We start from the raw sequence: 15,448 nt of genomic DNA on the forward strand, positions 1-15,448 counted from the left end.
TGAACTGAAGAATAAAGAATCCAGGCAGCAGAAAGAAGAACTAAATAAGGAGAAGGGAGAAAGCAGATTATAAAGGACCTATAGTAGCCTGTGATCCCTATCAGAAACTCAAAGCTAAGAGCTATCCTTCAGTGCTATTTTAGACCACTAATTAATTACACACATACACACACACACACACACACACACAAACACACATCTTCCAGGAACAAACATTCAATAGATGTGAAATAGGAATGTTCATGTAACATTTTAATATTGAAAACAAATTAGAACCTAATAAATTTGTTTTTACAAAGTTTCACAGTTTTTTACCTTTTCACACATGATTGGCTTCATTTTACCTGCCCAACTAGGTTATTTAGTTTTGGTATATCAGTTTTACCCATACTTTAATTTTCCTTTAACATCCCTTTACTTTATAATTCAAGTTACACTCTAAAAATTCTTGGATGTGAGTAAGGATTTTGTCCTCCCTATATTTCAATAGTTTTTATAGACATGTTTAAACCTAACTAATCTTCATTGTAAGGGTGAAAATAAGATAAAAAGAAGGAAACAATAGAAAATCAATATTATATTAGTGTATGGAGTCAGATAAGGGCATTAGGTTGAGCTAAGAAAATAGTTATAAAATCAGATTTTAAGAATATGGATTTGAGGGCAATTGCTACTTTTGTAAACTCACCTCTGTGTAACTGAATTAGCATATCAGCCAACTATCATCTTAGAAGTGTAACTCTTCGCTATCTACAATTTAGGAGCAGCCAGGTAAAAATGGAGAAATGATGTAATCATATATATATTCTAAACACTCCAGGTTTCAATTAACAAAATCATAGCTACCTGAGGACAAACAGTATAGTAACTGATATTGGCTCAGACAAGGGAGCCCAAAGGAAAAATATTTTTTTGTTAATTGACATAGATTTTGGATTTGGAGCACCATAACTATATTCTGTTTTGCTTTGTTCAGATAAAATTGAGTCTTCTTACTAGTTTTCTAACTTCTATAGCAATACAATTGTTTTGGCAAGAGAGTAGAATAAAAACAAAAATAAAGTTGACTTTTGAAAACAGGCTGTTTAAGGGAATCATTGTATCGTTTTCCAGTTCTCTTTGGTATGTACTGAAATGTGATTTTTCAGGACTTGTATAAGAGGGAGAAGAGCCTCCCCCTCCTACCGCAGAAATTCACATAAGCTCATTTTTCCTCCACCCCATCTCTGATAATCAGGATCCCTCCTGCCTGAGTCTCTGTTTTCAAATAAATAAAAATTCTATTATTTCAGAAAGGAGTTTTTTTCCAAATTTCATTCATTTGAAAGTATTTTTTTTCATTTTGGATTATGCCCTTATATTTTTACTCTAGTCTTATTTTTAGTTGAATAGGAATATTTTCCCTAGAATATTAAAAAATAAAGATAATTTAGTTTTTACCACTACTTAACTCTTAGTTTCAGAACCATATTTTTTTCTTAAAATTTATTGGATAGATTATATATAATATCTACAGTGTGCCTCCCTTAAAAAATTAATAATTTTGGAAACTGAAATGCAGCAATGGTTTAATGTGCCTCTAAACTTATCAAGCCATCTGGTTTGAAACCTTGAGAATGATTATGAAATTTTCCCAAAAGAAAAGCAACATTTAGTTAGGTTAAGTGTCAGCTTGCTAGCTTACACTGTATAAAAGTCAATATGTACCAAGCCATATTAGTGAGTTTCATCTACACTGCTAGAAGGTTGTTGAACTCAATTACAGAAATGTGCAGAACTCTATTTGATGTGTGACGAGGTTAGGAGACCACAATCAATTAAAAAGAACACATGTATATCCTGTTCTGGGGAAACAGTTGTTATACTATCCCTTGTTCAGTTTCTGCTTTTTTCTCTGACTTTTCCTCTGAACATAGGAGAACAAAGGGCTTAATAATTCCCCAGTTGCATTTGGGATTGTTTTTGTCAGCAGTATCTAATAGGAAGACAGGAGATTGTTATTTTATATGAATGAAGCCTCAGGCAGCTACAATTAAACATGCTGTACTTTTTTTTCTTGTAGCAAAACCATTTGAAAATGGACAATATTTGGACATTTATGGAATTACAAGGGACCAGGCCGGAGAATATGAATGCAGTGCAGAAAACGATGTGTCATTCCCAGACGTGAAAAAAGTAAAAGTTGTCGTAAACTGTAAGTCCTGTCAACTTTTGTCCACGTAACTTTAATGAAAAGATGAATATCTGACATATTCTGTCTGAATTTATGTTGCTATTTTTTAAGAAGTGCTCTAATTGATAAAAACCACCTCTCAATAATGGTAGTGTATACATGTTAGGATATCGATCAAATTGTTTTATATAACATTCGTTGTCCCAAGTAATCCAACAATAGTTCAGTCTGATGTGCAGATGGAAATGTATCCAAAAGCAGCCTAGTCCCTGGCGTTCTAAACTATGTTATCTCTATCTCTAGAGGACGGTAGATTCATGGCATTTTCTTTGTTCTCATGAGTTTCACCTGGATTATATGATGATTGAATTTAAGTGTGAAACTCCCAATTGAACCTGATGGAAATTAAATATGCTGGTCTGTACTCAAGGAGAAGAGCTGTTGTGATATTTCTATTACTTGGGTTATTTAATTCTATTTAGTTTGAAAAATATTGAGAAAATGCATCAAAAATATTCCCATGAGCATCATTATTAGGGTGATACACCTGCAGATCTACGAATGCCCTTATTTTACACCCTCTCTGCATGCATCTCAAACACTGGTATCAGATATTTTTCACTAACATCCTATTTTATATCTTATGACCCCAATAGCAATGATTGAAATAATCTGTATTTTTCAAAAATATCCCCTTATTACTCTCTCAAAAATTTTCACATTGTTTAACTTACTCAAATAAGATACTCTTAGGATAACAGTATTTTACTAAAAGTGTTTATAAGCTATAGCTTCCAATATTTTTTTCATTCCACTTATATACCTTTCTGCATATAGCCATTGCTAATAATGCACATATCATTAGAAGGAATCATTCCAAATATATTCCAAAATGCTTAAACTAAGTAGGTGTTTTTTTTTTTTTTTTTCATATTAATGTGAGTCTTTTAATTTCATGGACCAAAAAATAACTATGAAAACACACCTGGCAGTGGAGTGCCTGCCACGGGAAATCACTGCCATCAACTAACACTTGTGAGTGACTAATCTGTGTATTTGGGGTTGAACTATCTCTTTGAGACGGAACAAATGTGCATAATACCAGATCAAGAGGCAGTTTGTGGAGCAGAGTTTCTCATATTCCTTAGATAAACTTTAGCTGATCCACCAAAGAAGCTCACCAAAAATGAAAGTCAACTCTACTAAATCAGAATCTATGGGGTATACGACCTGGAAATCTACATCTATAATAAGTTTCTACTGATTCTCAGGACTCCTGTTGCAGGGGCTACTACTGCTCATCCTTCTGGAACTCGCTGAAATAAGAAATAATTAGCAAGTAAAAATTCCTGATTATTTTATCACTAACTGTATTTACCTGACATAAGTCTATTGATTTTATTGTTAAAGGGTTGGAAAAAGATGTAAAGAAGTAATATTTTTAGAAGTGAACACTAAGAAATGAAAAGGTAGGGTCAAACGGTCAGAAAATCAAGGGACCCTCCCCCCAGTAAGGCAGCCCCTTCAGCCTTCAGCCCTCAGCCCCAATATGTCTCGAAAACGATGTCTCCAATGGGGAAAGAATCAAAAACCCAGCTGTTGTATGGGTTCTCATGGGCCTGTGCTCCATGTATATAACCCACACTTTCCTTTGTATTCACACTTTTTCTTTCATCCTTTTTTCCCCTCTGTCTTTAATTCCTTGTCACTTATCATTTAATTAGATCCTCTTTTATTCCTGGAAAAATGGGAACCTTGGACAGAAAGGTCAACTAAGGAGACAGACATGTGGAGAAAATTAAAGTAAAAGAAAAATAGGCCAACCAAATGAGTCAACATCTAAAGGATCTGGGTGTAGAACAGAATCTACATATAAAGCTAAAGGACAGAAACTGGGGAAACAAAATGTCAAGAACTGTGAAAGATCGGCCACAGTTTCGTGGATGCTGGCAGAAAACAGAGACAAAGGGCAGTTTGTTACTCATGATAGCAGTAGCCAAAGTATTGTCTTTTTATTTTTATTTGTTTATTTATTTTGCATCAGGTCCCTGAGCTCCACTTACTCCAGGGTGATACGAGGAGGGCTAGGTGACACGGATTCACACAGTGGGTGTGTATAATAGCTGAAGCTTCCTGAGCTTAGGAAAGTCGGTTTTGTTTTGTTTTGTTTCGTTTTTATAATGGCAGCAAGCAAACTGCCCCTCTGCTGCTGAGGGAGAACTTATCTTTATTATACTGGACTGTAAACAAACCTACTGTTTGCTCCAGGGGGAGAACTACTTCTGTCTTTCAAGACTGTTCACTACACAAACATTCTCAAAAAGATAGTCAGGAACCAAAGCAAGTGTTCGGTGTCTCTGCTTCCAAGATGTGTGGAAAGAGGAGAAACTTTTGGTGAATTATCTTTCAATACAGGATAAGAGCAAGAAGGTTTGAAGCAGAACGTAGAGATATTCCATCAGCTGAAAGAGATGCCTCAGTGGCTTTTATAGGGTGCCAAACACCTAAGAAGAGGTAGGAAAGAAGACTTTGCTAATCAACTTCAATTTAGGAAGGAAAAGAGGAAAAGTTAAAAAAAAAAAAAAAAAAGGAGATGCTTTGGAAATTATAGCTATTGGGACGCCTGGGTGGCTTAGTAGGTGGAGTGTAGGACTCTTGATTTCCACTCAGGTCATGATCTCAGGGTGAGCTTCAAGCCCAGCAGGGAGTCTGCTTGGGATTCTCTCTCTTCCTTTCCTTCTGCCCTTCCCTCTCCACTCTCTCTTTCTCTTTCTCTCTCTAATATAAATAAATAAATGTGTTAAAAAAATAAATTAGAACCATGGACTGTCTTTTTTTAAGAATTTATTTCAGCTAGACAAAGTACAGCCATAAATGGAAATAGTGGTGCCAACATAATATTAATAGAGCTCACATCTTTTTAAAAAGTGAACCCAACAGGACTTTTTAATGATTTTAAACAATCAGTTTTATCTTCTAGTCCTTCCTAAATGATACCGTTGATAGCTCACCTTTCCCTAAATGTGCCACAAACAATACCGATTGACTAACTAGATTTATACATGTGGAATCAATATTTTACCTAACTGATGAGTTCTGTTCAGACTTCTGGTCAAGACCTAAATTTTGCCTTAGTTTGGAATGGTTATGTCACACAGATAACAGTGATTTCTAGCTGTGTAGGTGTGTAAGTGTATGCCTATATTGTGTTCCTGGTTATGAAGAGGTTTGGAAAGTGTTAATTTTGTGAATTTGTCCCTTTAAAAGTCAAAAATTGAGCACTATCTACGGATTTTACTGAGCTGATTTCCCAAAGGAAATTAGCCAAAGCCTACTGAATAAACTTTAGTTTGTCAAATCCCAAAATTGAGCACAGTGGTCTCTGTTACCAGCACGGAACTGCACATCTCTTGATAACCTGATGATTCCCTGAAGATAGAATCGTGCCAAGTCGAAGGCAGAGCTTCTTTTCACTGTTATTAATCAATATGATGTGCATATAGAATTGCAGTAGCTTTGTGAGTTATAATTTGAAGAGAAACTTTGTCCCTTTTCCCAAATGGGGTTCAAGATGAAATGTAATAAATTTTCATAAGCTCTGGAAGATGCCGTTATGCAGTAAGTTAATTTGAGAAAGAGATTTAGGTTCCCTTTGAGTTAGGAATGTTTAATATTTTACTATTTATCTAAAATGTCTGCCATACACACACACACACACACACACACATATATAACCTACATGCATACAATAAATTACGTGTTTGCCATATACTTTGTACCTATAGCACTTTCATGTGTATTTCTATCCAATTTAATTAAACAGCAATTTAGTGGAATAATTAATATAATTGACTTATTTTATATCGATGGGGTGAGTTGGTTAATTGAACATATCAACAAATTCTGAATTATTTACAGAAAGTCTTAGTATAGATAGGAAGAAGTTTATAGGATAGTAATGCAAAGCTTATTTCTGAGTAGGGAGATTTTGTAGGTGATTAGTCTCCTTGTCTTTACGTGCATTTTCTTTTATTCTTTTATATATGCATATAAATTTATATTTGTAATATATATACATATAATACATATAAACATACATTTGTATGTATTTACATAAACATATATATACACATCTACATACATATGTCGTATGTATAAAATTTTCTCTTTTCTTTCTTTCTTTTTTTGAGATTTTATTTATTTATTTGAGAGACAGTGAGTGAGCCAGAGAGAGAGCACAAGCAGAGGGAGAGGGAAAAGCAGGCTCCCTACTGAGCAGAGAGCCCGATGTGGGCCTCCATCCCAGGATCCTGGAATCATAACCTGGGCCAAAGGCAACCGCTTAACTAACTGAGCCACTCAGGTGCCCCATAAAATTTTCTTGTCAAAATGAAAAACAAAGGAAAATAATAAAAAGGAGCTGTGACCTTTATCATAACCAGATCTTGAGAGATTAAAACACATAAACACACAAAACAAGAAAGAACAAATTTTAAACTGGTTGTTTAGCTAAGCCAGAGGGAGCTAGTGGATTACAGTTAAACAGATTCTTTGTTTTATTTATTTATTTTTTAAAGATTTTGTTTATTTATCTGACAGACAGAGATCACAAGTAGGCAGAGAGGCAGGCAGGGAAAGGGGGAGGGAAGCAGGCTCCCTGTTGAGCAGAGACCGCCCCCCCCCATGTGGGGCTTGATCCCAGGACCCTAAGATCATGACCTGAGCTGAAGGCAGAGGCTTAACCCACTGAGCCACCCAGGGGCCCCGAGATTCTTTGTTTTAATTGCATCCGTATTCCACTCCTAGAAGCAGCCTAGAAAATTCTAGTCCCATAATTTTAATTGTTAACTGAAAATGGAAGAATAAATGAGTTCCAGAAAGCTAATAGATTCAACTAAATTGGAAAAGACAGAAACCTGTGAAAATCTGGTTTAGAAAGCAGAGACCAGAGTCTAGAAAATCACTAATGTTGACTTATTAGAAGCCAAAGCTCGAAGCTGGAAAATTTAGAAAGTATCAAAGACTAATAAAGTAAGGTAGATCTCTGTAGGGAAGCAGGATCCCAGATATTAGAAATTAGGAAATCCTGTAAGACCTTGCCCTTCCAAATGAATGTGTCTGCGAAGGGGTGGGTTCTCTGATCTTGTGACAACCTGTTCGTTCTACGTACTATGTTATTCTTTCAGTTAGTAGTAACCGTTTGGGCAATAGTGGGCCTTATTACTTACTTGAACACCTGTTGTATAACTTACTTGGTTTTCAGACCTTGGGAAACCACTTTACCCCTGAGTCTCAATTTTCAATTATGTAATTTAGGGCAATAATACATAATTATCAAGGCTGGGTAAGGATTAAATGAAATGATATACATATATAGTGTCTGGCTCACTGTAGGCAATTGAAAAAATCTCTCTCTCTCTTTGGATATATTTACTCTAGAATGTAAGCTCTATGCAGTAAGGGATTTTCCTTTCTTTTTACAATGATATGTTCTTATCACATAGAATAGCACCTGGTCCATAGGAGGCAAGCCCCCCAAAAAATAGTCATTGATTGAGTAAATACTAAAAAGATTGGTGTTCTCCTAGTGAACCCATTCTACTAGACAGAAGAAAAAATATTGTTTGTTACATCATTACATTTTTTTCTCCCAAAACAATAAGTAAATAATATGTTGAGTAATTTATTTCCAATATAAATTTTTAACCAAATTATTCAGGTAGATTCAATAAAGATAACCTGACATTTATATAGTGCTTTCACCACAGAGAGTAAATACTAATTCCATTTTTTTACAGATAAGGAATTTGAGGATCAAGGAGATTAAAATATTTAATAATTTCCCTTATTTTCAAGAACAAAGCAGACGTGAACAAAAGAAAGTTAATTAACAACAACAAAAAAATAGAATCAACCAGATTAAGGTAAAAAGATGTCCAGACTTGATTTCAGTTTTCACTCAGGACAGTCAGATTTTATATTGATTATTTTATTTGGTATCAGAAATGTTTTGCACACACAATTTCTAGTAAAATGGAATTGAATATTCTTATGGTCAAACAGTAAAGATATTTTTGGGTGTATTGTGAACTAAGTTTTGATCCAATAAATCATAGGCACATATTTGTGCATTATTTTGCATCTTATACATATTCATTTATGCAAATGTGCACTTTATCTTCCAATATAACTAGCTCCAAACATGTGGGAAAGAATGTACCAATTAGTGTAACTTAGTACAATTGTATCAAAGCTTTAAATGAGAGGCCCCTGGGGAGAGGGAGGAGGAGAGGGAAGCTTTCTAGGGAAATGACCAACTTTTTAGTCTATTCATAACTTTTCTTCAAAACCTTGGAAGTTAGGCAGACATCGCAGACTTAAGACTATAAGAAATTTCAGATGACAGACAAGTACATATCACCTCGAATAAAGAGAAAATCCCACCATTCAGAGTTGGAATGGGTAAGATACTATTGTGGAACTAGAAGAAAAATTAGTATTATTTGAATTCATAATTACTACATTAGCTCTTATTTCTGGTTCCATTTTATGCCTCTACCTTTACTTTACATTTACCTCATCTTTCACATTTGCTTATGATTTAGGCTACTGTCCTGTGCTTTATGTTTTATTATAAGCTAATTAACATTTATCTGAAACGAGGCAGAGTATTAAAAATGTGTATTGTCTGTTAAATAAAGTATTAGTTCATATGCCATCTAGAGTAATAATGAAGCACTTCAGTAAATCTGCATTTATATATGTATTTATTGACCTGTTTGCTTATTGCTTACCATGATACTATCCAGGATTTCGTGCCTGGGATATTGGTCTTGAAAGAAAGGTGAAAGATAAGAAAGACACATGGTTACTATGGTGTGGTAAGTGCTTTGATAAACCATCATTAAGTACTACACAAGGCTATCAGAAAGGCACAAACAAGCCTTGGGGTATCATGGAAGGCTTCTAAGAGGCCTGATCCTGATGAAATCTGAAGATGAAATTGAATTTGATGGATCTTTTTATTATTATTATTATTATTATTATTATTATTATTTTTAATCAAGGAAAGGGGAATCTCCACAGAAACAGTAACCTTTGCTTAGTCCCATAGGAGTCAGGGCAAGGCACTGCTTGGTCTGTTGGCTGCAGTGAGGTGGATGAGACCAGAAAAGGGAATATGAAGGAGGGTGGGTACCTAAGAGGAAAGAAGGCAGGGCCCCATTAGATAAGAGTTAATGAATCTTCATAGGCAGACACAGATCCAGCTTCATAATCAAAGAATAGCTATGAGATGATGGAGTTACTCAGAGATACATTTAAATATCAAGAAATGTATTTAGATATTTTTATTTCCTACATCTATGGAGTATACTTGGGTGATTTCTGTTTTGTCATGGCAAGGGCAAAACTAAGGCTTAAAATGATAACTCTAGCTAACAGAGATATGAGGAACTAAGAAATTTGAAGGAAAAATCCCTATAGGTATTGAATATTGAATATGAGAAACTTATGGATAATCACCCAGAAAATATATTTTTATTTTATTTTTTTCAGAAAACATATTTTTAAATAAAACATTTCTCCTCAATAGAACAAAACAAAAAGCTAAGAATTAAACCTGTTCTTTTCACCTTGGGACTTCCATGGCATAAAAAGTTCAGATTTGGAGCACCTGGGTGGCTCAGTGGGTTAAAGCCCCTGCCTTTAGCTCAGGTCGTGATCCCAGGATCCTGGGATCGAGCCCCGCATCGGGCTCTCTGCTCAGCAGGGAGCTTGCTTCCTCCTCTCTCTCTCTGCCTGCCTCTCTGCCTACTTGTGATCTGTCTGTCAAATAAATAAAATCTTAAAAAAAAAAAAGTTCAGATTTAATTCTATGGTTATGTAATTCCTCAGTTGAAGTAAAACTATGTTATTAAACATGCAGTTAAGGAATACATGATTTCTTCTATTGAAGGAGGCATAATTTGTCCTTTGTTTTAAATCTTAGACATACACTTCAATTAATGACTAGTGTGCCAAGACTATTTTTACTTAATGAGGCTATTTTTACTTAACGAGTATACTCCCAATTTAACTTAATTATATTCCCCCATACTTTTATCTTAGTATTGAGAGTTTTAGTATGAAGGGTCTATGAGTGATCTTTTACCCTTTTTTTTTTTTCATGGAAAATCAAAATGTATCTGCAGTAAACAACTGTGCATATTTTTATTATTCCTCTTTTTTCTTTCTCAAAGTGAAAGATGGAACAGTGTCCTTGCTTTAATACATGAACAAAACATTCTGCTACATGAGAGAGTGTTTGTTTTGTTTATAGTTATTTCTGAGTTGTCATTTATCAGTTCAAAAAATATACTTATATATGATTATAGTTTATATATATACATACATACATGTATATATATATAATACCTAATATATATTAGGTAAAATAGAGTTTGATTATCAACCAGGAGTAAGAAACTAATTTCTAACAGGATGGAAGTGCTTTATGTTGAAAATGATTCCATGCTAAAGTGATGAAAAGTGACAATCAGCAAAGGGACAAATATATATATACACATTTATGTGTGTGCTTCTCTGACATGCCCATCTAGATTCATGCTCTAGGAAGACCCTTATGGGCCAAACTCTGAAAAGTACAGGGTGGCTTCTTCTGAATATATTCTTCAAACTCATCGTGAAAGTTCAAACCTTGCACAAACCTACAGCGTATAGACCTGTGTTTATTTAAATCTAACATTATCAGCATATTTCCTCATCTAATTCAGTTCTTTTTAGCCAAACACTGAGAGTCATTTGTAGAATGGGAACAACAGAGAATTAAGGTTTTGGGGTCTTTTCTCTATTATCAAGATTAAATTTTGCAGGAATTGTCAAGTATCTTTAAGTCTGCTATTGAACATATTTGTATGTTTTATGCATATGTGTGTGTGTGTGAAGGGAATGAAAGGGGAGTGATTATTAGTATGGTATAAATAGTATAAACAAAGGGAATCTAGGGGTACCTCAGTGGCTCAGTTTGTTAAGCTTGACTCTTACTTTGGCTCAGGTCATGCTTTCAGGGTCTTCAGGCTGTGCGCTTAGCAGAGATTCTGCTTGAGATTCTCTCTCCCTCGCCATGCTCAGGCATACTCTCCGTCTCTCAAATAAAATAAATAAATCTTCAAAAGAAAAAAAAAAGGCAGTATGTAGTAGAGTTGTGGGAGACAAATTTGGAAGAAAAGGGACCAAATTGTGGGGAAACTTGCTTTGCGTGCTGGAGAATGTTCGGCCACAAGCCCCCACTCATTCCTTTCTTCTTTTTCATACTCATTTTCTTTTGCTTTCTCACCATCATTCACACATTACTACTCTTTCTCATTATCTTTCTTTTTATTCTTTGGTTTCCTCACCTCTCTTTCCCATTATTTCCACCCATATATGTAATTATAATAAACCAGTTTTTGAAAGAACTTCTCATGTATATAATGGGAATCAGCAATGAATCTTATACAGTCATCTGGGAAACATTTTAAATAGACAGATCCACTCCCCGTACTCAGTTTTTCAGTTTATATTATATTTACCTAAAAACAAGTGTGTAAAATGTTTTTTTAATTTACATTTATATTTGGAGATTACGAGGTAATGAGTGTGACACGGAAAGGCAGAAGATCTAAATTCTATTTTTTAACTCGGTTACTTAACTAATCATAGAAGTTTGGACAGAGAATTTAAACTTCTACCTGTTGATACCCCTATTTGTAAAATAAGGGAGTGATATATCTATAACATCCCCTAAATCCAAGATTCTGATGTGTTTCTCTAATCCAAGTATCCGAATTTTAGGGACTGCATGGATTCAATTCCCAGCACACAGGGAACAAAGGCTAAAAGCAATGTTTGGCTTCAGTGTCAAACATTCTAGATAATCTCATTATTTTACTTTGTGAATTCTTTGAGAAGTTATGAAGAATAATTTTGTTCTCTCATTCACTGTTGTCAAATTCAGAAAAACTTGTTTTTCTTCTATTCTAAAATTTTAATTTTGTGGAAAGAATAAGTACACAATGGAGAAATAAACCAGAGAATTTCAAAGTAAGGATTCTCATTATGCAACAGAGTGTGATAGAGGCTAGTGAAAATAGGATTTGGAATTAAACATGATTTCTAATCCCCACTCAGTCACTTTGGAGTACTGGAAAATTAGTTAACTTCATTGGGGCAGTTTCCTTACATAAAAATGGGATATACCTACCTTAAAGATTTGTTCTGAGGATGGTTATATATAAAACAATAAAGTGGATAGCACAAGACAACTTTCGATACTGTAAATATTTGTGTATAGCACTGGTTACATTACCCTATATGTCTACATATCTATTTTAGTCTGTGGCTTCTGTGGCCTGTTAGCTCTTTGAGGAGGGACACGCCTCTTACCCACCTTTGTGATTCAGGTAGTATCACACAGTGGTTAGAAGGACAGGGTCTGGAGCTGGTCACCTTGACTTTGAATCCTAGCTCTGCTGCTTTTTAACTGCTATGTGAGCTTGGTCAAATTATTAAGCTTTGTGTGTGTCACTATCTTCAACTATTAAGTGGAGCGGGGTGGACCTGTGCGGCTCCGTCTGCCTTGGGCTCAGGTTATGATCCCAGGGTCCTGGGATCAAGCCCCACGTCAGGCTCCCTGCTTGGTGGGGAGCCTGCTTTTCCCTCTCCCTCTGCCACTCCCCCTGTTTGTGTGCTCTCATTCTTGATCTTTCTCTATCAAATACATAAATTCATTAAAAAAAAGTGGAGGAGTATAAGTATTACCCCAGTTAATATATGAAAATGTTTAGTGTACATCATTACTCCCAATACTCAGCACAATGCCTGGTAATAAATATCTGTTTGAGTGAATGAATGAATAGACACATAGAATTCTGTCGCTGATAATGACTGTGAAATCACCGTGATTCCCTCATCCTATGGATGTGTGTGTGGGTTCAGGCGGCTTTGGAAATTAGATCATACAGTTTATAGAAGTACTCAGAATGGAATCCTATAATCCTGATTCCAGGTCTGAGGCTATTTCATTATACCCTCCTGACTCCATGTAAATCAAAATGGAATTTAATTATTTTTAGTAAACTGTGTAAACTCCAGAGACTTTCCAAAAGATAGTATAATCTGAAGGTAGGGAGACAGGATTGCTGCGTACAATGAGGGAAAGATTTGGATAACCAGAATAGGCACAGGTGTTAGCTGTCAGAATGGCTGACGCTGAAAAAGTGAAGAACCAAGAAAATTGGGATTCTCAGTGAATAGATAAATAATAAATAATCCTGAGGAATGATGCTGCACTCAAAATAAGTTTGTTCACATATTGTCTGAAATGAGAGCTTTTGTTTAATAGTGAATGTAATGAAGTCTGTGTTATGCAGCCTTCCTGCTTTGCTGCTACACAGTAAGGTTAACAGCAGTGCAAAAAAACAAGCAAATAAAAACAAAACAAAGCAAAACAAAAAAAAAAAAAAAAAAAAGAGGGGGTCTTCTCCTACCACCATGCTGGGGACATGAAACAGTTATGGTTTTCATAGGTAAAATGAATGATGATAAAGCCTTATTTAGCACACTTGGTCATTCCACGTTTCAAAATTTACTGCCTTGCTCTTTTAGCCCATGAGATCATAGTTCATTCAATTTAGCAAAAAGTTAAAAGTGGTTTGGTGGCAACTAATATCTTATGCCCAGTTCCTGGTTGTTTCAGGGGTAAAGAATTTGGATAAAATTTCTAAGTTTTTATATAACACAATGAAACATATAAACTTAATGCATATTAATTCTTTTCTGCAATAAATCATACTTTTTTCCCTAGTCTAAACAAATCAACATTCTGTAGCCTAGAACAGATATTGAGAATGTTTCTGCATTTAGTGCATTAGTTAGTTAGTGCATTTAGAGCTAGTGTACATTTCCATGATAGGGCCAAGCGGGTATATCAGTAATTAAGTGAATTTCACAAATGCTCCACTTGTTAACATTGTTTCATACTTGGGAGTATACTGGTTTTGCAAACCCTTCTTTTGTTCTCTGTGGATGTCAAAAGCCTGATGAAGCTCAAGGCAGTTCACGTGCAGATTGCAGTCTTTGCTGAAGCCTTTCATGAGCTGTTCTGTACAGCCCAACAGGAAACAGATGAATCCGATGATGTATGAGTTTTTTTGGAAACAAGTTACATAACTCCAAGAGTCCAGTGTCCTGATAAAATTTTCTAGATTGCCCATGTGATAGAAATTTCAAGCTATTTATCAAAATCTGTTTTTATATCCTTCCTCATCTGCTGCTTGGACTCTGTCTAGCCTGCATAGGGGGTAGTTTTGGTTCTGTGACTGTGTTCCAGCGAACGAAATATGAGCCAATGTGACCTGGGTACCTTACAGGCTTGGTTTATAACCTTCCGATGCATACTTCGTGCTGTTCCACTTCCTGGCTACCAGGGATGGTAACCCTTGGTGTGACCTTGAAAGTTTCCTCTTGAAGAGGACAAAGCTACCATTATCTTGAGCCCAGATTGATTGTATGCAAAAGGCTACCCTACCCCCTTAGCTCATTTCACTTTTAATCTTTAACTGATCTGAAACATTATGGACTATTAGATGAGTGAGAATTAAACTTTTTTTGTTGACTTACTGCAAGTTTCAGTCTGTTTGTTATTATACTTTAGCCTTTCCTATTACATCCACATCTATAGGCTCAAATCCTCTGTAAACAGTGAGAAGTTTTGAATCATATCTTTCTTAAAAAAATAAAAAATATATATACATATATATATGTATATATATATATATATATATATATCTCCCAGAAAAAATGATTAAAAGCTCCCTGAGAAGAATAAGGAGATAATGGATCTCTCGTTCTTCCAAGGTGAAGCATAGCCAACTGAATTTATATTTGCAAATTTTGTCAGTCCTGGTGAGAAAAAATAATCTATGAATATCATGCCTTTGAGGCTTCATATCACTTTGCTCAAAAAAATACAGTTAGATTCAAAAATAGCATAAGGCCATCAGCCTCTGACATGAACTTGCCTGAAAAATATGACTCGAAGACAAAGAAAAAGGCACAATTGCTGCAAAACCTCCAAAACCTAAAATAGACCCAAAGCCAATATTCAGAAGAAATTTGAACAAATAAGAAGCTCAGAGAGTTGGGAAAAAGCAAGCAAGCAAGCAAACAAAACCAAACCACAGTGATGTACCTAGCTTAGTTTCAAAGAAGAAACAGCCCTGCCTGCCTGAAAGA

General features: G+C 35.2%; 1 protein-coding gene across 4 annotated transcripts in view; it reads left to right on the top strand.

Annotated features, from left to right (window-relative positions):
- NEGR1 (neuronal growth regulator 1) overlaps positions 1 to 15,448 on the top strand; it is an 861,528-nt gene that overhangs the window by 563,978 nt on the left and 282,102 nt on the right. For all 4 annotated transcript variants that reach the window (XM_047727677.1, XM_047727679.1, XM_047727680.1 and 1 more), the window contains exon 4: positions 2,063 to 2,194. In XM_047727677.1, coding sequence (XP_047583633.1) covers positions 2,063 to 2,194 — 132 coding nt within the window. The remainder of the gene's footprint in view (positions 1 to 2,062; positions 2,195 to 15,448) is intronic.

This window comes from Lutra lutra, chromosome 4 (genome assembly GCF_902655055.1).
Source record: "Lutra lutra chromosome 4, mLutLut1.2, whole genome shotgun sequence".
Lineage (NCBI taxonomy): Eukaryota > Metazoa > Chordata > Mammalia > Carnivora > Mustelidae > Lutra > Lutra lutra.